Raw genomic sequence first — 25952 nt, 5'->3', positions numbered from 1 at the left:
ATTTCATTATTTGATATTGGACCAACTTTGTACATAATAGGCTCAAATACATGTTTAACTTATGTTATATTCATTTTCTTATTTTGTATTAAAATTGTTAATATTTAAAATTTATGTGTTAAATTTATAGTAAATTCAGGTATTTGGTGGATATTCATATAAACTGCGCTTTTATAATTGTTTTACCAAACATAAACGGAAAATTAATTGGTTGTTTTAATAATCTAAAGTTACCAATCATATCATCAACTTGTTTTTGAAGTTGATTATTTCAAAATTTAGGACGAAATTGCACATTTGGTTCCTATTTGTAATTTTGTTAAATATGAGAACCTACATGTTAATTAACACCTTTCCTTGTTTTGTTACATATACATACCATATCAGTGCGGGTGTGGGACCGTATCGAAACTGAAACCCTATTTGTTTCTATCTGACACGTAGCATTACCTTTGAGTACGAGTGTTGATATGAAATGATACCATATTTTGAACGTGTAAGGACGATGATGACCCTGCCTTTTGTAATTGTCTTTCCATGGGTTCGAAAATAAATTCTAAAATTTTGAAGGATTCGTTTTTTGTATCACATAAGCATAATTTTTTGTTAGAAAAATGGGTTTACGAGAAACATTAAAAAATTATAATTTTTGTTCGCAACTATATTGAAATTTTAAGTCAATGAATAAATTTCTTATCAATTAATAACTCATTTGTTATCAATTAATAAATCATTCCCTTGTAATATATAATTTAGTAAAAACTTCGAATATTTTTTTAATTACAAAAATATTCGTATTTAATTAAAATGTCTATGTTAAAAAGGAAAAAAGAAAAGAAAAAAAAATAAAAAGCCCTTTATCAGAAAAAGGCAAATGGCAATGCCTTTTGATGAAGCCTTCTAGGCTTTGGCTCACCTTATTATCAAATTTTATTTAATTATCACTAATGGTTTTGATTATATCCACAAGAATTTACTACTCTCATAAAGTAGATCTTCACTCATTCACTCATTAATTTAATTATCCATTTTTTAGCAGCTTTTTATTTATTCAAAATCATTTGATTTTCTTTAGAATAAAAAAGAAAAAATTGTATCGAAAGCTTTCCACTTCTTTCGGTCTAATAATACTTGTTTGCCATGGCTTCTCTTCTTGCGACGAGAATTTTTCTTAATGCTAAGCCTGACCCGAAGCCAAAACGATTGGGTTTATCCCGGGCTCGGAACTTTTATATGTGTTATCGGGGCGGGCTCGAGCTCAGCCAAACCCGACCCGAGCAATTGTCATCCGTCAATGAAACAGTTAAAAAATTTTGGACATGTCAAAAAGCACTCTTAATAATGGCAAAAGCCCCATCGAACAAATTATTGAAAGGCAAGTTTTTTTCCTCTTTATTCGTCACATGCACCCGGGGATTTGAGAAGCACTTCAGAATCATTCTCATGGGCACTTCTCACCAACCAGTATTACCAAAAAATTTTACAGAAGGCCGATGTCACAAAATTCGAATATATTTGGAACTTGTTGAAGAGGATTTGAACAAAAAGAAAAACAAAATTGCATTGTTTCTTCCATTTTACTGTGACTATTTTTATTATTTACAGAAAATTTATACAACAGCAAAATATTAATCTAATTACAAGCTCAGTGATCTTGATTGAACCTCTAGCCCACCCTGTGCAAACTTGCCTTTCCCCTGCAAGACAAGATTAATTAATCAATCAATCAAGTTTCAAATTCGATTTCGGAAAAGCATCATAAATTTGGGGGAATGCACTCCTAAAGAGGGAAGAACAAGAACGTACCATAAAATCCTTTGACTTTGTTTCATGAAGAACTCGTTCCAATTCACCATCTCCATGAAGAATTTTTGCACCACATCCAGGTGCATCCACTGATCCAACGGCCTCCTTGTCGACCAATACTGCATTTACACTTGAAGTTCCAATCTTGGTTTCCGGAATCTGACCGCAAATAAAAAGAAAGAAAACAAAAAGACTTTCAATCATGGTGGCATGAGGAGCTGGTCCAACTGCAAACCCGTTGCAATTTTTCAGACAGATAATATACCTCAAACATTGCCTCTGTTAGAATATTTTCTAATAAGGCTCTTAGACCCCGAGCACCAGTGTTTTTTGCCATTGCTTTCTTTGCAATCAATCGCAATGCATCATCAGTAAAATGCAGTTTGACCTGAAGTTTGAAAAGGAACACAGTAGTTAATAGAAGCTGACATTTAGAGAGCTGCATATTGGTGACAGTTGTCAATGATTTAAAAGGGAGAATGAAGTAAAAATTTCCAAACCACCAACAAAATGGATCAAAATCTTACATTATTCATGCTGAACATCTTCTTGTACTGTCTACCAAGAGCATTTTTGGGCTCCATGAGAACCTGTCTTACAAGAATATTTCCATCATAACTTGTCTACTTTCTTGTAATAATTAAAGAAGAAAAGGAGGAAAAAAAAATTCAATTCAAATTCCTTTGCACGCTGCACAGATTTTGGATGCATCAACAACCAATTGAAGACTTAATAAGTACTAAATGATTTTGGAGGTTGGTGTGCATGATAGGGCCTACTAATGGTCAACACAACAGTTAAACACAGGAAGAAGTTAACCGAGTATACCATCAGAAGATAGAACACACCTGAACAAGTTGATCCTCATTTAAAGCTGACAAGCTCACTAAAATCGGAAACCGTCCAATGAATTCAGGAATGAGGCCATATGCTACAAGATCACCACTATCTACCTGACCGTAAGAAACATTGATGCCAATAATCAAACAAAAGAAGAAAAGGATAAGAAACATTGATGCCAATAATCAAACAAAAGAAGAAAAGGATCTCCAGGTTAGGACGGAAAAAAATGCTCATTCATAAATCAAAAAGAACCAGCAAATCTAGCCATCTGGATTTTGATTCTCACTGATTCCAACAATGATGACGTCACAAGCGCATCAGTCAATCCACCAGTTCTCATGTTTGCACGGACTGGTGCTCCAAAGCCAATAGAAGAATCTTGCCGTCTACAAAGATTAAGTACTTGAACATTTCAAACTCCCAGAACATGGAAAGCAAAATTCGTTAAAAGACTCTGTTAACAAACAATCCTTAAGAGATGGCATTACCTCTCTGAAATTGTCTTCTCCAAACCAACAAAGGCACCACCACATATGAAAAGGATATCTTTCGTATCAATCTGCACATATCACAATTAAGTTATAAGATTCATAGTCACATTAGTCTTGGCAAACATCTGACGAAAAAGGAAGAAAGAGATTGCTTCACATTTTTATTTCATGCTTTTTAGTTCTACCGTAAATGCATATTCAAGCTTTCACAAGGCATTAAACTCATGGGGCCAGTGGCACACAAGGCAAGACAATTAGGAAAACCTTGATGACTTGAGGCATTTACAAAGAAAGTAAAATGTGGCACAGGATACCATTTTCAAGCTCGTGAAGAGAAGGTGTCAAGACATGGTTGTTTACAATTATTCTTCGCTTAATCTTTTAGCCAGAAAGAATGGTGATTAGTTTTCAATAAACCCAAAGAATGGTGATTAGTTTTTAATAAACCCTGTGTTCAAAATATCTGAAAAAAGGTTTATTATTATTAATATGGTGTGATGGTACTTTACTAATTTCATTTATCATTATTAATACACAAAGCTGCTCCAGTCTGTTTGTGGTATACACTTCTCTGCATTTCTCTCTTCTTTCTTGAAACTACCCTAACACCCTGCTAGTGGACTCTTCAAATACTTGAAATTTTCAGATTGAATATAATATATATTTCTACCAAAACATCTATGAAATGTGTGCTTGGCATGAGCACCTCTAGAAAGAAAATTTTGTACTTCAATGAGGGTAACACTCACAAAATCTCACAATCAATAAATTTAATTGTGTTAACACAGCAGAAAAGTAAGAGAATAACATACTGGAATGTTATCGCCACGAGGATGCTTCCGAGGTCCGTTATCAGGTATAGGAACATTTACTACCTGAGAATGAGAAAGCATTGGATCTTATATAACCAAAAATTATAGAAACAGAAGAAAAGTTAATACTTCAAACTCGAAACTTAGCAGTTATCCTTAAAAAGTACGAACATGACTAAACTAAGATATCTCAGCATCATAAAATCACAATGTTTCAATAAAGCAGTAACATACATTTTACTTGATGCCTAAGGGTAAGCATTTAAAGAACTTTTCTTTTCCTTTTATAAGCCAAGTGCCAAGTTTGACACTTGCCCCACAATATTTCACCCTTTAACACCAGAGACGAGGGCCAGGGAATAAGCACCAGTGGCATCAGAAAGCCTGGTCAATTTAAAGTCAAATTTCGAACTGGCTCACTTGACAGACCAAAAATGTGTTGAATATTATTATCACTTCATTAAATAACTATTTGAGACTATTTTCATGCGTGCAGGATTCAAGAAAGATAAAGATATTATGAGTATGGATTTTGGTACAGCCACGAAATATCAGACTAGGCATAACTAGGAATATTGACAAGAAAAAAATGAAAAGCAGTTCCTTTTTCATCATCATCATCAACGGATTGAGGAAAGAAAAAATAGTAGATATAATCTCTAGACCAATAATTCTGAAATTAGGAAACATTTAGGATTTAGTGTTTTCTTTTTTATTATTTGAAATGGTCATACTGCACTCTGCAGTGATAGCAGAAAGTTGTCAGTAGTTGATTTGCATCAAAAGACTTAACAGATTAAAAAATTAATAAAATTACAACACAGAATTCTGTCATAATAATCTAGGCCACGGATGAATTAAACATTTCTTACAATGCAATTGGGCACTAAATATCAATATATCTGTATTTTATTTCAATTATGGCAGTTAAAGCAATGCAAATGCACTGCCCATAACGACAATGAAAAAGTAAACAAGGAAGAAAATACTAAATTACACCACAGAATTCTGTCATAATAATTTAGGCCACAAATGAATCAAACATTTCTTACAATGCAATTGGGCACTAAAATATCAATTATTTCTGTATTTTATTTCAATTATGGCAGTTGAAGCAATGCAAATGCACTGCCCATAACAATAAGGAAAAAGTAAACAAGGAAGAAAATACTAAATTGACAGACTAATTTTGCAGATGTTTCACTCACAGTTCCTTCTAGCATTTTCAGTAATGCCTGTTGGACTCCCTCGCCTGATACATCTCTGCCATTGTTTCGACTCTCAGCCTGCAACCAAATATGATAAGGTATGCATAACTCTAGCATTGCTAAATTTACAATAGCTATATTGACAAATCATAAACTACCTTCACTATCTTATCAACTTCATCAATGTAGACGATCCCTCTCTGAGCTGCTTCCACGTCGAAATCAGCAGCCTATGGACCAAAAAGCATTCAAGGAAAAGGCGAAGATAAAAGAATCGCTGTTGAATAAAAGCTCTTACAAATTTAATACAGAATAGATTTTCTCAAACATAAACACAAGAATCTTATGAATGGACATAAAAGTGAGTATATTTGTTTAATGAGTTTACAGAAAATTCCTAAGTCCTGGAACGGGAACTTCACCATCAAAGACCTGAAATTTAATATGAGTGTTTCCAAATGAACAGATCAAAGGAACTAATCAATTCTGATTATCAATTTTTAGATCAAAATTCTCAATGAATCAAATTACGCAAAAATTCCAATAACTCAGCAGTTAGAGTAAACATGGCAATATATTCTTTTGCCATATCCCTCATCATTTTTCTTTTTTTATGAGTGCCATACATCACAATATTCTCGCACAATGAACCACATATATCAAAAACCTACCAACCCAGCAGCGGACATAGCATGGAAGCACAATCAAATTATTGATGCTCCACAGATGTTCATGAGGGCATGCACATGCCAACGGCAGAGAATTAATTACAATACCATTTCTCTTGGAGCCAAAGAATGACATTAACACACCAATTTGGAATCTTGGCCTTCTATACATTCTACTTATTAAGAATTGGCAATTTAACCTTACAAGAACTTAAAATTATGAATACCTAAAAACTAAAGGGACAAAAAGAAACACAAGAAAGGAACAAAAAAATTAAAAGAGTACCCAATCCTTTTTGTCACTTTATTGTCCTTTTCAAATGAAGACTAACTGACTCAGCCTATTCTTCTTAGAAGTTCAATCATCAAAAGCATTTGACTCAAAAGTATTAATCCCACATAAACAGAAAGATGAACTGACTAATTGTAAATGGAAAACTAGTATATCACCCCAGCCCTTTAAAACAATTTCATTTTTCTCTTTATGAAATGAGTAAATTGATACTATCTTAGCCTATGCTCTTTGACAGTTTTATCGGCAAATGCTAGTGTATCTGAAAATTAAGAAATTTATCAAGGAACTATGTATAAAAACACGGAAAAGGTGCACCATACCGCTAACAACTTGTACAATACTGATTCCGCGTCTTCTCCAACATACCCAGCCTGGAGAAAGAGAGAGAACATAGTAGAATTTATTAGAGTAATTTAGAAAAACAACCCTAAAACAAAGCTCTTTATGAAGAAATCAACTAACGTTAAATTAAAATGCCCTGCGATGACAAATGAAAGAGGAAAAGATCCCTACAAACAAACCAGAACAGAAAACTATACATAAATAGCAACATGCATGGACAAAATGTGATTGATAAGCACGTACATTATGACTAGATGTGATGAAGAAACAGGAGTAACTAGCTTTTGCTTCTTTTTTTCTCAATATGATATTCGACAAAACAAATAATTCATCAGAAACACAAATGTACTTAACAGTATTCATGATAACAAAGATATAAGTGTCACCACTAATCTGTACACATACAGGAATGAGAGCTGAAAAACTATATGAACCAATGAACTTGCCTGTGTTAAAGCTGTTGCATCAGTGATGGTAAATGGCACATTCACAATGCGAGCAAGAGTTTTAGCAAGTAAAGTTTTCCCTATCCTTATGGTCAAGGAAAAATACAAAAACGAAGACAACAGTCTAATAAGTTTTGAGTTATCACATGATAACATAATAACAATAAGAAGCGGAAAAGCAAGAACCAGGTAAAGAAAACTTGACCATACCTGATCCAGTAGGACCCATCAAAAGAACATTGCTCTTCTCCAACTCAACAATTTCATCATTTTCAACATTGCAATTGCCCGATTTTACACCTGACCTGGTAGTAGATGAACAAGTTCAATTAAATGAAGCAGCCTCAAACTGTCAAATATCTAACTTCTAACTAGTGAAAAACTGCATTATTGGCATGTGCAAAGCAAGCATGCTTGTAAACAAAAATTGAACAATGCCAAAAGCAGCAACCAACTAAAAACAATAAGGACTAAGGACCCTAAGATTGAGTCAACATAAAGGTGATCAGAAACTAACTCTTTCTGCAAAGAGGAATGATATATCCTTTTGTAGTGGTTGTAAACTGCTACAGCAAGCACCTATCACATAAACAAGCATGTCAACAAGAATGCAAAAGATATGTGACTGTGAGATACAAATCCAACAACTAAATAAAATTACAGTAAACTCTGTAAGTTATAGAAAATTGCTAAACAATGACTTTAAATTTCACAAATAAATAAGCAAATAAGAGCCTGAATTCAAACTCAAGTAAATCATAAAACCCCACTCAGAAGTTAACTAGTTCAACATGATAGTCTGATACTTCTCTAACTCAACAACAATGAACAGACAACCATAAGAACTGAAATTATGTTCTACCCACTCATCATCTCTACAAGAAAATTTGCTAATAAAAATAAGGTAATGCAAATGCTATAATACCCAAACAATGGCATTTACAAGTCTACCACGTTACAACTCATATCTCAAGTTATAATCTCATCTCATGTCAACTTGTAGCATGATGTCTACAGAGTGATCAAAGCAACTAGATCGCTAATCTTTTTCCAATTACCCCTCCACTTATACTTAACAGCTACTGATTCTATTCCACAGCAGCTCTGCATTAGAAGCCACAATATCTCAATCCCAAACATACCATTGACAAGCTATGTATGACGTAAAACTCATCCTGGCAATGCCATCCGTGAAACTCGCGATTGAGCTTAAAATTTGTAACATTATTTCTAAAACTAGTAACTTTAACACCCCACACACCAAGTAAAAGGTTACCTGCTTCAAAAATTAAATACTAAACAATTAAAAAATAACAGGTAAGTCCCTAAACTATAGAAATATTCATAAACAACCACGAACAGACCTTTTTCGCTCGTTCCTGCCCAATTACAAACTCATCAAGCCCCTTACAAATCTCCTTCGGCGTCGGCAAATCAATATTCCCCTCACTATTTCTGTTCCTATTCCCATTTTCAGTTTCACTCTCACTTTCAATTCCATTACTCTCACCATCTTTCCTAATAAACCCACCCATAATCTCCTCCACCTTAACCTTCCCCAACTCAATAAAGCTCCCTTCTAACGGCGTCAACTTAAACGGCCGGAAATAGAAAGCCGTCTTACACTTCGGACAGAAATTAACGGCCTGGTAAACCCCCGGCTCGCGATTAGTTAACGATAACGGACGGTTAGAGAAGAGGACGGGGAACTCGGCGGAGCATCGGGGACAGTTAACGTCGGCTCGAATGTAATCGTAGTCGGTGCCGTAACCGCCGTTATGATTGTAACGGAAGAGTGGGCGGAAGTGGGGGCAATTTGGGGAATTCAGTAGGGGTTTAGAGTGGATAATCGAAGTGTTGATGGAGGTGGTGGCATTGGAGGTAATCGGGATTAGGCGGTGTTTGGCTGTGAGTTGTTTTAGGGTTTGGTTGGTGCGTTTTAGAAGAAGTGATGAAAACATGTTTTTGATTTCTGTGTTTTTGCTTTGTCCGTTTTGTTGTCGGAAATAGGTGTAATCGAGTGGGTTCAAGTGGTGACGGTGGACTGGTGGTGGTGACGGAGAGCTTAGAGAAGAGGAGCATACATCAACAAATAATATATTTTTTTTGGACAGAAATTGACGGATAATTATGTGTTTATCCCTCAAAACTTCACTGACCATAGTAGCATGCCGAAATGAAATATATTACATAACCATGTCAATTTTATGAGGAAATGTCATATATACCCCTGTATTCTGTTTTACAGGAAATTTTTCATTACTACTTTACCAATTCATTTTTCACATGCTCTCATCAATATCTGTTTTTAAAGAGTATTTTTTTAAGGGAAAAGGACAAACAAATCCCAATATTTAAGTAAAGAGATAAAAATCCCCTAACATTTTAAAAAAGAATAAATTACCATTATACCCTTATAGCATATAAAAAATTATTAATTATCCAATTTATCTATATACTATTAATAAAATTATAAATATACCCTCATTACCCAATTTCTCTATTTAAATTTTTATCAAATTCCCTCTTCAAGCTAAATAAATTTAATTCATTACTCAAGAATAAAAATAAATAAAATTGGTTATTAATGACTTGTATTTCAATTTTAAATACCATAATAAATAACATAAACAATTAGTTATAAATATACAAGTTTAAATGATAGCATGTGTAGAATTGTTAAATATATAAGTTTAAAATTTAAATAAAATTTAAATAAAATTTTATGGTATTAATACCACAAATTAAAGTTGTATATATATTTTTTTATATGTTAGAAGGGTATAACAGTAATTTCTATTAAAAATTACTGTTTCTTTTAGTGAATTGGGGTGTAAATATCTTTTTTTGAAACGTTAGGGGGTTTTTGTCCCTTTAACTAAACATTGGGGGTGTGTTTAATGAATAAACTGAAAATAAGAAAAATATAGATTTTATTATTTTAATATGATTTACTTATTCTGTAATATTTAAAAAAAAATTGTGTTTTTTAATTTGCCTCTTGCCATATTAAACTAAAGGAACCCTTGCTAAATAATAACTGTTCTTCAAATAATTATAAAAATTAAATTATTTATGAAATTAATAAAACTTTATTTATTTAAAAGAAAAAATAGATCAAACTCATTAATCATAAACTCTCAAGTCTCAACTTCTCAAATCCTCTACTTCACAGCTAATTTTAAAATAAATGTTATGAAATTCAAAGCAAATAAACTTTTTCCTATTTTAGAAACATGTTTTCAGAAACGCAAAGCAAATGTACAGGATGCTGTCTGTTAAAACGATAAGTCATTTTAAAGAAACTTCACCAATCAACCACTAACCGTTTGATTAGGCTCATTAATAATAACAACACATGATGGTGAAATAGGCATCAAAGATACTTTTACTCGCATCGCCGAAAGAAAGCAAGAGAACTTAATTGGCAGGTGTATACACATGTCAAACCAATTTTAGAATCTAATTGCTTGGTAATGACTAGGCACAAAAAATAATAGGATTGATTTTGAACTCAATATTGGATAAACAGAACTTCGATTCAATGTCGAGTTGAGATTTGTTGTTACTTATTGAATAAGTATATATCTTTAAATTATAATCGTATACCATTTTAAATGCTTTTGTAATAAAAGATTATAAAAAAGTTAACATAACTTAACTTGGTAGAATATCTAAATTCGAGTAAATAATTATTGGATTTGCTAAAATTTTTTATTTTTTGACAATTAGTTTTTAATACCGGTAATAACTTCCCAATATTGAAAACTAGAGAACGGGTGTTTAGGTTGGATAAACGTGACATATTTTCTAAGGAAGTTATGTGCCACTACTTTCTTTAATTACCCTCAACTAATAGATAACTACCATTAACTGTTGGTAAGCGTGGTGAAATGGAGGCAACTACCCACAACTAAGGACTTATTTAAACAAAAAAGAGCATCAGATGAGGGGGTCAGCGAAATCAACTATAAATTTTTACAAGTTATCATCTATTCAACCATTTTACCTTTTACATGATCTTCAACTACTACACCGAAAATTCATTGAATTCCAACATTATTTCTAGTTTTTTCAGTCTATTTTCTCCTTTTATATGCTAAATAACTTATTCAGGCATCAAAAGATCTATGCTAGCATCCACACTAACAAATCTTAATTGTGTTTTGTGGTTGGCAGGTGAGAGAAGTTGCAATTAGATCAACGATTAAGTTTCAGTTTGTGTTGTTGCCCTCAAAAAAACAAATTCAGTTGTTAAAATCGTTATTGACATCAACAGTAACTTTTTACAATAATATAGTCTTTTGAGTTGATGGTAAGTTCTTGATGCATGACAAGCGATATCAAAACATCCACATAAAAGTTGTTATTTGCATATAGACCAGAGACTTTTGAGAACTCGTGTTGTGCATGTTATTATTAAATGATCGTCACATTAGATGTGAGTCTCCTGCAAAATGGGAGGGTAGGCTGAGCAAAGAAGCATGGGCTTAGAGTGAGCAAGCTTCATGTAATTGATAGAAAAAGGGGCAAATTCTACTTTTATCAATAGGTATTAATTACTTGCAAAAAAAATATTGCATAACTCTAAAGGCTAAAATAAGATAATGAATACGATACTCTATAGGTGCTAAATAATCCTACAACATATATATCATTAGATGATCAAATTTTATTAAGTTTTATTACGTTTTAACTAGGGGTGTGCGTTTCCCGGTTAGAATCAGTTCGTGGCCATAATCGAACCGAACTAAAATCAAATGGTTCTCAGGAACTTGAACTGAATTATAACAAAATTTTAGAACATAACCGAATCAAACCGAAATTTTAATTACAATTTAATTTTACATTTTTAACCTAATTTTACTGAATTTTATAATTTTCACATGATTTTACTCAACTTTATAGTTTACACCTATACTAACTGGCAAGTAGCATTTACACTCTATACACATGGTAACACTATATATAAGTAAACATGATCTTAAATAATATAACAATATATATATATATATATATATATATATATATAGTAATTTTACTTAATTTATTTGATAGTATTTTTCCCAATCAAATATCAAATTATCAATTACAAATTACAAAGTCAAACCAACCGATGCATGAGCAAATCAAACCAAACATATAGATCATAATTTAACAAAAATCAAATCCAACTGATAATAATTTGACAATCAAATCAGATATGTTTTCAACTCATTTTTTATTTACAAAAATTTGAATTAATCAAACAATAAATGAGGTGAAATTGAATTAAAATAAAATTGATACTAGTTGGCAATTAATGGCTTGCTGTTAGGTGCTCAGAGTGAGTGAAACTGAATTAGTGATGCTCACTTTCACTTGCACGACAGCAACGGCGGAATTGAAACTGAAACGGCCAGCGAAGATAAGTGATGTGTGCTGGCAAAGATGAGTGATGGGTGCTGAGTCTAAAGAGAGCAAGACCATAAGTGATGAGTGTGAGACAAGTGGTGAAGATGATGGCGGGCGACCGGGGTTGCTGATGGCAGATTAGTGGGCTGAGATTAGAGAGATTGAGATTATGAATGAGACAACAGCTCTTAAATAGGTTTGATTAATGTTAAAAATTGTATGTTCATTAATAAATAAAAATGTTATTTTGTGCTTATATTATATTTTACATTTGTAATTATGTAACATATTGTTAATTTCTAATTATTTTTCTAAATATTTAATTTTGTGTATTGTTGTATATTTACTAGGTAAAAATAACAATTTCACGCAAGTTGATGCTCCAAACAAGTGTATAGATGTCAAATTTAGATTTTGGAAGTCCGAAAAGTTAGGTCATTACCGATGAGGATCCACGACTTTTGTTGTAAAATTATAAGTTTTATCACAACAAATGTAGTAATTGTGAAATTATAAGTTTTTACCATGTTATGTGTGATAATTGTTAGTAGAATGTGTTGCGTGTGCTTGCATGACTTAAGTTAGATTTATGTTTTGTTAGTGGGACAAATGTATATTTAAAATGTAATTAGTTTTATTTATTTGTGTGGTGTAGATTAATCATATATAAGTATAAATAGAGAAGGGAGAACACATCTATCTACACATTTTCTTCGCTTCTTTTCCCTCAAATTCTTCTTCTCATCTCTCTTTGTAATATATTTTCAATAAACAGAATTAGTTTTATTTTCAATTTCAAATACCTTTTTTTAATTTTAATAATTACTTTTATTCCAATTATACTTAGCTAAATACTAATAGTTAGGAGAATGTGAAACTCTTAGTTAAAAAAATGATTTAATCGAATTTTATTTTAATTATATAAATTAAATTATTTTTCATCTAATTTTGTCCATATTTATATTTTGAAATTTTGATTTATTGTAGACAAACATGAGGTTTGACACAATGAATTCTTAATATCTTAGTATAAAGTATGGTAAAATGATATTTTGACTTATTGTAGACAAGTTAAATTTTTGCACACTAAATACTTAATCCATAATAAAATTATTGGAAAAATAATTGTAATCTATACAATTAATCATTTGGTCAATAAAATAAAAACAAAAAGAATTTATTAAATTGTATTTACTATTAAGAGTGGATCCATAACCCTAACTAATTTAATTTCGTAGCTTTACTTAAATTAAGTTGCATATCTTTAAATTTTATTTTAATTTTTTTAGATAAACTAAAATAAAAAAAAATAAATTTTTTCTTTGTGAATCGATCTCGGCTCACTATAATTAGGTGCTTTTATACTTGAGAGTAAATTAAATATCTTTGAGTCGTATCAAGGTTGACATGTGTGAAGGGCTCTTCATGAAGGCATCATGTTGTCAGTGTCACTGTGAGAAGCTGTTGTGCCACAGTTAATTGAGAGAGAGAGAGAGAGAGGCCGAATTGCTGCCGGTGGCGATTAGGGATTTAGCCATTTAGGAAATTGAAAATGATTTATCCCTTTTATAATTTAAAATGAAGCAAAGCGATTGGTTTGTCAGTTTGAGTTGGTTTTGAGCCGAACCAAACACAAACAAATAGGTTTGCCAACTTTTGAACTATTTAGTTTTTGTCTTTTAACTCAAACCAAATGCTCACGCTTAGTTTTAACCAAAGATCAAAAGACTACTCATATTATTTTGAGACTAATAAACTCTATCAAGGCTACCTTATTATAGTAATCTTACAACATACGACTATAAAATGCACTATTCTTTAAGACGTCATTGTTGGACTCCTAAAAGATAATTCAATAAAAATGAGATGGTCTTGACTTTCATAGAAGTACATAGGCAATATTACCACTAATAGAAACTATAGGCTATATATTTTCGAGTTTGATAACAATGCTCATCGTGGACCTCCCTTAAGCCTACGTCTTATTTTGGCCTTTTAGGCTACGTTTGGCTGCTGGGATAAAGGTAGGATAAGACTAATTTTCAAGACTAAAAATATTAATTTCATCCATAGCCATGTTTGGCTGTAAAGATTAAAAAATAAATCTAATTTTTTATTGCATAATCTTGGGATTATCAATCCCCTTTTTTAGGTGGGTTGATCTTGGATAAAAAAATCTAGTGAATCTATAATCATCTCCTCTCTTTCATCAAGCCGAAAGCAAACCCAATTACAATTACTCTCAAACAAATGCAGAGCATGCACATCTTCCTTCCTCAACAAATCTTGATTCTCCAAAAATTGTTTTAGATGATTTGAGCAATAATCAAAGGTACTCAAAATATTATTTAAATTGATTCTTATCTTCTAATTAAATTGGAGCTTCAAGTACGGATCTTAAACTTGACTTTTTTTTCCATTTTTCTTTTGTTGTTGGCTTGGTTGCAGGAATTGAAAACTCACATTTCTCTTTCAATTAGTAAGTGAATCTATATGCTTTATAGAAGGCAAATTTTATTCAAAAGTTATTGTCAAAATTTAAGCATATGGCATTTCACTTAATTTTTCTATTAATTATTATTATTTTTATTATCCAGTCCTGTAAAATGCCAAACATAAGATAACACTATTATAATTCTATCCGACATGCACCAAACAAAAGACAGTACTATATTTAATCCAGTGCAAGTACTATATTTAATCTAGTGTAATCTAATATAATTTAATCCAATCTAATCATAAAAGCTAATCCAATCCAATCCTGTCTTCAAATCGTAGCCTTAAGGGTTTCCAATTTTTTCCTTTTGACAATCAAGATTATATAATTCATGTGTGTACCTAAAATCTATAATGATCAATTAGCATTGATAGCGCCGGTGAGTTGGTGAATGAGCGGTGAACCGCCTGAGAAGAGCACTAAAGTGCGGGCGGGCCCAGCTGCATCCAACTTGGATTGGCTGTGATGTGATTGATTGAATATTCACTATCACGATTCACAAACTCCACTTGAACCTGAATCTTCATTTTTTTTAAAAAAAACGAGAAATCCACTTTGTTTGTCTGCTCTTGCCACGTACGCGACACCGACTTCACCTACATGCGTGGCAATCATTATCTTTCTATGTACAGTAAGTTGAAGAATTTATTGGACGGACACGAGAAAACATTCTTAAGAAATAAATTAAATAAAGGGTGAAAACAATAAAACAAATACATTTTTAAAATTAAAACTTTTTAAAGCATTTTCTTTAAAATTTAACTTAAAAAACAGACGTATATATTTCTGAAATCACTTTTGTGCTCCTATAAAATTTTTTTGAATATGTTTTATAGTTAAAATTTTTTTGGTGTGATTTCAAAATCTACAACATTGTATATCTCGATTTAAATTTTTGATAAATTCTAATCGTAATGTTAGTTTATAATTAAAAAAAAATATTGTTTAGAGTTCACACAAACTTGAAAATTACAAAGCTAAAAAAATTGCACGGTCGTCGTACATTGCCTGTTATTTTAAAAATTCCCCTTTCAGCAACACGCACGGTGAGAGAAGTAAGATCTCACGACAGAATGCACAGGCTTTTGATAAAACTTCTCCCTAAGATGATCGGGGACACGTGGAAGGATCATAGGGCAATGTGCAAAAGCTGATGAACGCCAATGCCCAATAGAAGGTCAGCGAGGTCATGTGCGGTCTGTCAACCAAGCCGTCGCCACGTCATCACGAGCCAGATGCCTTCCACTTTCAGTCTTCACAATCACAACTGTGTAGCTCATTTGGCTTTCCTGTCCGTAGAATCTGACAGATAGAGAGTTCGTTTTCTTTTTGGTTAATTAAGGGCTTGTTTGGCCGTCCTTTGAAATTGGCTTTTGTTTTAGGAAAAGAAGTAGTTCTTTTAGTTATTCTTCAATTAGACAAGGATAACCCTCGAAAATTAGGGTGATTAATTTATCACATTGTATAAGTTTTTTGAGAAAAAAAGATCTTTGAATATTAGTAGACAACATTTTAAATAAACAACTGGACTAAAATTAGAGAAAATTGTAATGAAATTAGTATAAAACATGAAAAAAATTACATTTTCGAGAAACACAATTTCAATATAATTAGTAAAGAAAAATGTTATGCTTACTAAATTTTCACTCATTTGAGTTGGATTAATTTTAAAATAATTAAATATACCACAAACTCTATTAGATGAACGTAGAAATAAAGTTATATTAGTATTTCACCCAAAATTTTCTCCATAATAAGGTATATTTTAGTACTATAGTTAGATAGCGGTAGCTTTTAAGTGACAGTAAAATATTAAATAAATACTAAATATTATAACTTAAAAGTTAAATTGATTTGATCCTCTACTAAAAAAATATAAAATATGATTATTATTTTTGTCAAATTTTGTTATCTAAAAGTCATAATTGATACATATTACATAATTGATACATATTATTACTTTTATTTTATATTTTTTTCATAATAGTTATAAATTAAAAATTATAACCCTTTAAAATTATACTAGACCTAAATAAATGTAATTATTTAAACAATTATGCTTTAACGATCATTAACTTTACACATACCCCTTTTCTAGTTTATTCTTGTAAAGGAGAAAAAAAAAAAAAAAAAAAGAGGCGCCCTTTCTAAACCGTGAATGTAAAAATCAGTCATGAATGCGCACGACTCATGCTACACGATAAAAACGATGTACTTAAATTTCTGCTATCCTACATATTAAAAAATATTTACTTGGATCTTTAGTCTTTATCAAATAACAAAATTAAACACGCCACAAGATTTTGTTTCGGCGATCCAAACAGTGCCTTCCAAAAAAAAATAAAAATTGACATAGTTGTGTTCCTTTGTTTCTTCCTCTAGAGCTCCGTTAAAAGGGAAATGTAATGTAGGCCACCGGCCACCTGCCCTCCTTTATATTCTCTCAGCGGGAATTCCCATTTCGTTAACTCCAAAGCCCCTCCTCTTGTAATTTAAATACCTCTCTCTCTCCCCCCTTCTCATTTCACAATCGAAAACACTTTTGAATTCTTCTCCATTTTTTTTTTCCAAAATTCGGATTCCGTTGCTCCTCAATTATGACTACTCCTCCTCCAATCAAACTAAAGCAATCCGCAAACTCCACTGCGGCTGCGGCTTCCTCTGCGGCGCAGGACGCGCGGCTTCTCGTGCGCGAAACGATGCGTATAAGCGCCAACCTGGCGACGTCTAGTTCGCCGATTGGCGTCGGGGGCGGAGGCGCTGCCGCTACTTTGCTGCAATCTGAGTCGGACGAAACGACGGCGTTCCGGCTCGTGGAAGATCAGTTCGTGGATTCGAGCCTGAGGTTGATTTGTAGCGAGGATATCGACGGTCGGAGATGGAATTACGTGGCGGAGAGAGACCGTTCTGGAAAGTTCAAGAGGAATTCCATTCGTGCAATCAGCTTGCAGAGCCCTCAGGCTCCTGCTGAGGTCACTTTCACTGTTTCATTTCTTTATTATTTTGATTTTTCTTTTTAAATTTTAAATAATAATTTTGTCTTTTATATATATGTTTTTCTTTTATTTGTTAAATGTAATTTTCTAGTTCCAATGATGAAGTAAGCAATGAGTTTGTCAGTATTAGTTGGTAATCAAAGAATGTTCATTTAAAAAATTTAGTGACAGTGTCTCTGCTCAGGTGAAGTGAGATGCTGACATTTCATCTCACTTCTCATTTAGTCAATCTTGGCCTTACCCAGGTCTTGATCTTGGGTTATAAACTGAAAATTCATTATGTTTGTAGCGATGTATGCTATCTTTGAACAAAAATTTTGGGGGTTGTGACGAATTCTAGCTTGGGTAGTTGGCTGTGATCATGGTTCATGTGTTGAATTTGTGTTGCAGGAGTTGATGTCGTTCATTAGATCCTATGTGGTGCCCGATGGTTTCCCGGATAGCGTCACCCCTTCATATGTGCCGTATATGACTTGGAGGGCTTTGAAGGTAATCTTCTTGATTTCGTGAACAATAGTGTAAAGTGGTAAATTAAGGGATTGAAGGGGTAGAACTTATATAGAGTTTTAGACAATGGATTCATTGATCTTGTCTTTTGAAATTGCTTAATCAGCTACCTTGTTTGTTGTAGCACTTCTTTGGTGGAGCAATGGGTGTTTTCACAACCCAAACCCTTTTGAATTCTGTTGGTGTCTCTAGAAACAGAGCAACTCCTGGTGCTGTTGCTATCAATTGGATTCTCAAGGTACATATGCTTAGTTTTGGGTATTGGGTTCAGTATCCAGGTTAATATTAAGAAAATAATCCTTGACATTAAAGTTATGCCATATTTGCAGGATGGTGCTGGTCGAGTTGGAAAAATGATTTTTGCCCGGCAAGGGAAGAAATTTGATTACGACTTAAAGCAGGTAAGATTAGTTTCACTTTTGGTATATTTTATCTTTAGTTCTCACCATAAAATTTTCCTAACTTATGCATATGTTGTAGCTTCGATTTGCTGGCGATCTTCTTATGGAGTTGGGTGCAGGGGTAGAGTTGGCAACTGCGGCTGTGCCTCACCTTTTTCTTCCTTTGGCTTGTGCTGCTAATGTGGCAAAGGTATGGTTGTTTTCTTGCAGCACAGCTTTACATGGTTGAGTCAGTTTTCCTGATTAATACCTTTTTTAATTGTTTAATTGTAGAATGTGGCAGCCGTAACATCTACATCAACGCGTACGCCAATTTATAAAGCATTTGCTAAAGGGGAGAACATTGGGGATGTTACTGCTAAAGGAGAATGTGTTGGAAATATTGCAGATCTGGTATTCTTGGCAAACTAAAAATTCCTCATGTCACTGTAGTAGAACTATAGTATATGAATCATTCTTGGTAAATGAATCGCTTTTGAATCTTACGAAATTAAAATCCTGTATATAAAGGTTCATAAATTGAGAGTCATTAAATGGGGAATTCAGATATTTAACTTAGGTCCCAGATCTAAATTCATAAATTGAGAGTCAGTAAATGGAGAATTCAGATATTGAATTTAGGTAGACCAGTCTCAAATGTAACTGATTCCACATTTCCTATCCTTATCTCGATTATAAATGATAATTAGAACTGTAAATGGGCCTATAACCTTTCACGTAAGAAATTCAAATGCTTTGATTGATTATTATTGCTTTAAAAGCTAGCAACAAATCTTGCCTTGTTGTGCAAAGATTTATATGTTGATTATAGCTTATAATCAACAGCAGTTTAGTTTTGCTATTGATACGGTGTACTGAGAGTGAAAGAAAATAAAACTAGGGGATTGGTATTGTGCTTCAATTTAAGGAATTCAATTTGAGCCAGCTTTGGTGTTTATATCATTGGTATTGCTGGATACTGTATATGCTGTGTTAAATTTCTTTACTTTATTCTCTGGTCATTCCAAGATGAGTTAGTGATAAAGTGGGTTTTCAATTGATAGCCAGACATGTATTGGATCATTGAAACACAGACATGTTTTGTGTTGCTGGATATCTTGTGTGTGTTTATGTTGCATGTTTTGTCAAAAATGAAGTAAACGTGAATGTGAGCTTAGTTTGTCCTTCGGTAAAATCACAAGATAAAACTGTGCATTCAATGATGATATTATTCTTACATAACCAGACATTATAACACAATTGAGGAATTGTTTGAGTATTAAATGGCCATGCCGATTTGTAATCTGGAATTTATCTCTGCAGTATATCTGATAAATTTTTGTTACATATTACTCTGGCCCTATTCTTTTGGTTGAGGTTAATATTCTGAATTTGTTTTGTGAAGCTGGGAACTGGGTTGAGCATAATGATCTCGAAACGAAATCCCTCTCTGATTACTACATTTGCCCTCCTCTCTTGTGGATATGTTTTCAGCTCCTACCAAGAGGTTTGGCCCGTAGCGTTGGTGATATAATTTTCTGTTTTCATTTCTTGTGGAAGTTGAGTTTAGCATGCTAACTGATTAGCTGCATTTTTTCTAGGTTAAATCTGTAGTGTTGCACACATTAAACCGTGCCAGGTTCTCCGTGGCTGTGGAATCCTTTCTCAAGACGGGTTAGTATGAGTGTTCTACATGACATGAGATTATTACGGTTAATTTTAATTTACTAGTGTTCTGTGATGTTCCAAGCAGACTAAATTTAAGTTGTACATGGAAGCATAAGGAGTGAATTCTTTTCATGCCAACTCTTAAAATGTTCTCTTATCTATTTTCAGGGCATGTTCCCTCATTGCGAGAGGGAAATTTACAGGAAAATATATTCAGTTTTCCCTGGCTGAGGGATAAGCCTGTTGTTCTTGGTAAGCCTTACACTGCTGAATTTTTCTTTTTCGTTAAAGAATACGTTGTTATGGAGTTCTTCCACTCATGTTTAATCTGAAGTTTGTTTCACATGTTTTGCAGGATCGAGATTTAAAGACGCTTTTCAAGACCCAGGTGCATATCTTGCTGTAGAACCTTTCTTTGAGGTATGAGAATAAAATGATTCACAAGCATGGAAGTCTCTTTCTCTCTAGATGAGTTTTTTCTACCTTGATGCATCCCTTCTATGCATTTAGTTTTTACTTTCAATTGATGACAGAAAGAGAGATATGTAGTGACATATAATCCTTCAAAGGGTAAAGTTTACGCTTTGCTCAAAGATCAGGCAAAGTCCGATGACATTTTAAAAGCGGCATTCCATGTAAGCTTACTGACTTCTTTGTGTTAAATTCTTGTTGTTGTTAGACGACAGTCTAGTGGTTTTCTTCATGTTTTTCGGGTTTAATCTGTAATTTATCTTTCTTTGCAGGCGTATGTGCTTTTGCATTGTATAAATTCATCCAGTGGTCATCGATCTTTAGCTCTGAAGCAGCACGAATATGACAACTCAAACCTTATGCTCACCACTGCTGATCTTGAAGCTCATATTGGAGAGTCCTGTAAGGTGGTCTCAACAGCTTATGGGGTTTTCAAGAATAAAACAGTTGAACAGGTTAGTATAAATCATCCATTTATTTATTTTCTTTTTGCTTGCGTTCTTGTCCTCGGAGAAGAACTCTATTTGAAATTAAATATAATAGCTTTGAGCTGTGGCTTCTCAATGGTATGCTCTTTTTGTGCTTTTAGATTGTTAGAATTTGCGGAAGACTTTTAAATACTGAGTTTAATAAAAAAAAGAAATGGATATTTCTGTAGTTTTACTTTACAATCTATTTAAGAAAGGTTTTCTCATTGATGGTTATATTTTCCCCTCTTCTAATGGAGCATTGCATCTCCCAATCTTTTGCTTGGTGTCCTAACAACTCATAGCAAATACCAAACTACAGCTTGCTGCTGGTTAGTTTGGTGTGGGTGTCATTCACTGGTTGATCATGAATCTTGTTCCCAATGTCTCTTCAAATCTTACTTTGATAATGGTACTCAAATTGTTTCTCAAAAATGCAAGTAGTACCTGTCTTTAGAAATAATTTAAGAGGACTAACTATGATTAAAAAAGGGAAAAATCAATTTCATGAAATAGTGTATGCAGTTTTCTTTCATTGCTTTTGCGGGTGACTTGTGTTATAGGTACTTCCATCTCATGAGAACAAAAAGCATTTAAAAATGATTTCAAGCATGGCATGTTATATTATGTGCAGTCTTTTATTAAGTGATTACTTAAAAGAGTTTTGTCCAGATCATAAAAATCCTCAACGTAATATGACATGCACCTTCTTTCATTAGTTTTGGCAAAATTGAACCTGCGATGTCTCCTGGACTGTGTTGGGAAATTAGAAATAGCCCTGGAAACTATCTTGTAGACGCCTACAGTAATGCGAACAAATACTTGTTAAAGCCAGCTGGAAATTCTTTTCAACTTTACATAGGATGTTCTCAGCATGCGCTGATCACATGTGAAATGAAGTGAAATGCCAGTATGCCACAATGCAAATGTGGTTCACTTGGATATTGGTTTTAGCATTAAAGTACCTAGCTTTGGTTTCCAGAGAATTTGGTGAACTATATGATATAGTTCTTCTGCTGCTTTTAACTTTTTTATCATTGATTTTCCTGTAGGGTTGGAGAATTTCGGATTCCCTTCTTAATCCTGGCCGAGCACGGCTTATATTACCCGGTTAAATGGAACAACATCCTCAAAAGCTGGCTGTCAAACTTGCTAAGCAGATTCTGCATCCACAGACGAACCTGCAAACTAAGCATGCAGGCAAAACAAAGGCTTATATTATATCAATGAGACTATGGGAACCATAAATCTCATTAATATGCGCCGGTCAGTTCTCTCTGTTAAGCAGCCCACTTTTGTCCATGATCCACGTTTCCTGCTCATGATCATATATATTTGAGGAAGATTGCAGTTGCATTGTGCATTATCGAGTCCTGAAATGAGTCGTTTGCATAGAGTTGCTGCTGTAATAATGTGCATAGAAGGCATTCTTTAATCTTTCTGCGGTGACCTTTCTTCTTTGTATTGGGTCTTTCTTTTTCGGTTTTGTTATTATACAAAGTGTTGAGAGAATCGCAGCATGGGCCGGGAAATGCATTTTTGCTAATTTATGAGCTAAGAGTAATTATAGATGTTCTAAATTTTTTATCTCAAAAATTTATTTTAAATAATGTGTCATTTATGAAGTGATTGATAATTTTTTTATTAAATTTAAGTAAATTAATTGTATTATCTTATCAATTAATTGATGAATAACATATTATATTATTTAAGATAATTTTTTGTAATTAAAAATTTAGAATATAGAGACTACTTTTCATGAACTCTTTTTTGTCACAAATTACAATGGCCCTAGTTCTCAGGCGGCCGCTAGTGTAGCTCTATAGGCCCGTGAAACCAGTATTTATCAGAATTTGAGTCACAGCTGCTCTGGGCCTCCAGGCCTTTTGCGTCGTGTTGGAAGTCCATGTGTTTTGTGTTTTATTTGGATATATGCACGTGCGAACCCCTTCATTCAACACGGGTTCTTTTAAATTATACTTTGGGAAATATTAAATCTTTCTTCTTACTTAGGTTTCGTTTAATTGTAGATGCAGTAATGTAGATTGAAGATGACCGATACTCCATAAACTAATTATTTCAGTGCGTTGAGAAAGAAAATGTGGAGGGTAATTTAGAAATTTTGTCTAGTAGAATTCATTTGCCTCTTGTCCCCTCTATTTTTTTCTTTTAATACATTGGTATATTACAATCAAAATTCTACTGATAATCTACTTTAGTATGGTATATTCGGAATTTATATTCTGATATAATATTGGAGAGGTATTTGTTCTACTCATTAACAGGGAGAAATTTTACCCTATCCAATTTAATTTGGAACCCCTAGTTAGTTTAAATGCACTTTTAGATTGTTAGGTATATGATGTTTGGTACACAATTTGGTTTGATGATATCTTGTTGCATATGTGAATTATTTGTTCATCCAACTTCACCACAGGGTATGTTTTTGTTATGGATTATGCTGTCAATGCTGGACATAATTGTTGTTTGTCACTTCAGGTCTTTACACTAACCTAAATTTTTCTCTCCATTTTCCTTTTATGAGTTCTAAAGAACCATCCATCCAAATACATCCCAATTAAACCTATATATTCTAACTCTACCTGCTCTCCTATTTTTCACAAATCAGAAACATGAAGCCTCAGGCAAAACATCAATCTCAATGTTGACATATCTCTCTTTCAAACAACAATCAAGCAAATAGTCTCAAAATCTAGCAACAATATTCCTCATGCTCATGGCAAGAAGACCAAATGCTTTAATGGCATATATACACAAGGTCACCTCGCTTTGATATGATATGCTCCCAATAGAAGATATTTTCGTAGTTTTTAAAACAAAACCCCACTAACAATCCCAAAAGGAAACAACCAACAGCCCGTGTGACTACACTAAACATTCCAGTGATGAAGGAGGTGATTAATTAATTTAAAGATTGAGATGGAAATGAAAAAAATTAAAAATAAAGAAATGCAGTGATGTGATGGATACATGTGGGATCATTTGAGGGGCAGAAATAGCAGTGTCTCATTAAATATCATCTCTAAGCATAATAAATACGTCTCGGAAGATCATGGTGCCTCATTAATAGGCCTCTTGAATGTATCATTCCTTTGAATTGGAAAGGTTATTCCTATAATTGAAATGCAATAATAGTATTTTTTTTAAAAAAAGCAAAGAGGTCCAGTCATTTTCTCTTTCTTTGCAATGTGTGGGATTGGGACTGTAGGTGGTTGATGGAAAAATCATACGCAATTTTTAAGAAATTGAATTACCAATATAAAAAGATAAAATATGTATGGTCCTATGTATTGTTTGGCTTCTTTATCATAACATGAATTTGCACAATAAATAAAATTATAATATTTTAATTTACAAATGTAAAAGGGAGATTACTACTTTGTCCCCAAATGTAAATCGATATATATGAAGTATACAACTATATGTGCCTCGTCGGCATCTTATAAATCTCCTTGTGAGTAGTAATTAATAAACTCTCACAAGTATATTTTGATGTGTTATAAATAATGAAAAGCACAAGATGTGCATGGGAAAATTTTGGGCAAGTCATATTGGCCTTACAAAGAGTTAGGCAGGTCTCTAACCAAATCTATTTAATGAAACATGTGATATGAGACAGAAATTATAAATTCTACTCATTCAACTTTACTTGGGATTGATGAGAGACATACACACTACTAATCGCAGCTAGGGGTGTCAAAAAAGCCCGCCCGGACCGGACCCGGCCCGGACCCGGCCAATCCGGTCCGGGCAAAACCCGGACCGCATGCATATAAAAACCGGATCCGGGTTTGAAATTCTCAAACCCGGACATTTCCGGGCCCGGGTCCGGGTTCAACACAAAAAACCCGGAACCCGGACCGGACCCGGTTTTTTAATAAATTTAAAAAATAAATATATTATATATAAATATATAATTATGAATTTATGATATGTTAGATGTTATTTAAATTTATTGTGTTGTTGAATTTAATTTATTTATTTTATATATAGATTGAATGAGTTTAAGTTAGAAATTAGATGAATTTAGGTATTAGAAAGTAGATTGAAATAATTTTTATTTATCATTTGTGCAAAATTTGCATTGTTAATGTGTTATATATTTGTATTTGACTATTTTCTTTTTTAAAGTTTGAGATTGAATGAGTTTATTTGATTATTTTCTTTTTTAAAATTTACATTGTTAGAGAAATGAAAAAAAAAATTAAAGAAAAAAATTGAAAAAAAATTGAAGTTATCACATGCGGGTTTTAAAAACCCGGATCAAAACTCGGACCCGGAAGGTGCCGGGCTCAAGCCCGGACCGCACCCGGAAAAACCGGGTTTTAACCCGGGTCCGGGCTTGCATTTCTCTCATCCGGTCCGGTCCCGGGCAACACCAAAACCCGGACCGGACCCGGATTTTGCCAAGTCTAATCGCAGCTCACTTTTTTTATTTTAATATTTCTTTGTAATTGTTCAAGAAATCTTTTCTTTTCTCTTCATTTTCTTGTTTTCAGTGAAAAAACATCCCATCAGAAAGGTCCGTGGGTTAAAACAATGGCTAAAAAAACAGTACAAATTCACAAACTGACACCCGAGTTATAACTTCGATTTATCCACCATACTAAACATTAAATACCAATAGCAAATAATATTAA

General features: G+C 33.1%; 2 protein-coding genes across 4 annotated transcripts; one reads left to right on the top strand and one right to left on the bottom strand.

Moving 5' to 3' along the window:
- Window positions 1-1496: 1496 nt before the first annotated feature.
- On the bottom strand, window positions 1497-9032 carry LOC102622638 (CLP protease regulatory subunit CLPX2, mitochondrial). Its single transcript, XM_006470773.4, has 15 exons — window positions 8276-9032; window positions 7429-7490; window positions 7122-7216; window positions 6912-6991; window positions 6444-6494; window positions 5319-5390; window positions 5161-5238; window positions 3953-4015; window positions 3138-3208; window positions 2936-3035; window positions 2655-2759; window positions 2334-2396; window positions 2072-2194; window positions 1807-1965; window positions 1497-1697 (listed from the first exon to the last, which is right to left on the bottom strand). Exons 1-15 carry the CDS (start codon window positions 8870-8872, stop codon window positions 1638-1640), a joined length of 1779 nt encoding a protein of 592 aa, XP_006470836.2. The 5' UTR covers window positions 8873-9032; the 3' UTR covers window positions 1497-1637.
- Window positions 9033-17094: 8062 nt separating this feature from the next.
- Window positions 17095-23629, top strand: LOC102622928 (protein root UVB sensitive 6). 3 transcript variants are annotated; one of them, XR_008054957.1, is made up of 14 exons: window positions 17095-17774; window positions 18189-18287; window positions 18430-18543; window positions 18635-18706; window positions 18786-18896; window positions 18980-19099; window positions 20091-20192; window positions 20287-20359; window positions 20522-20605; window positions 20709-20773; window positions 20887-20988; window positions 21097-21279; window positions 22344-22557; window positions 23328-23629. XR_008054957.1 is itself a non-coding variant. In XM_006470774.3 (13 exons), the coding sequence occupies exons 1-13, from the start codon at window positions 17400-17402 to the stop codon at window positions 22404-22406; spliced, it is 1563 nt and encodes a 520-aa protein (XP_006470837.2). In that variant the 5' UTR covers window positions 17095-17399; the 3' UTR covers window positions 22407-22871. The 3 variants fall into 3 exon arrangements, 1 of the variants encoding a protein (XP_006470837.2); XR_369809.3 differs by having other exon boundaries at window positions 23322-23628; XM_006470774.3 differs by lacking the exon at window positions 23328-23629 and having other exon boundaries at window positions 22344-22871.
- The last annotated feature ends 2323 nt before the right edge of the window (window positions 23630-25952 follow it).

This window comes from Citrus sinensis, chromosome 5, assembly GCF_022201045.2.
Source record: "Citrus sinensis cultivar Valencia sweet orange chromosome 5, DVS_A1.0, whole genome shotgun sequence".
NCBI lineage: Eukaryota > Viridiplantae > Streptophyta > Magnoliopsida > Sapindales > Rutaceae > Citrus > Citrus sinensis.
This window is presented reverse-complemented; position numbering and strand designations above follow the sequence as displayed.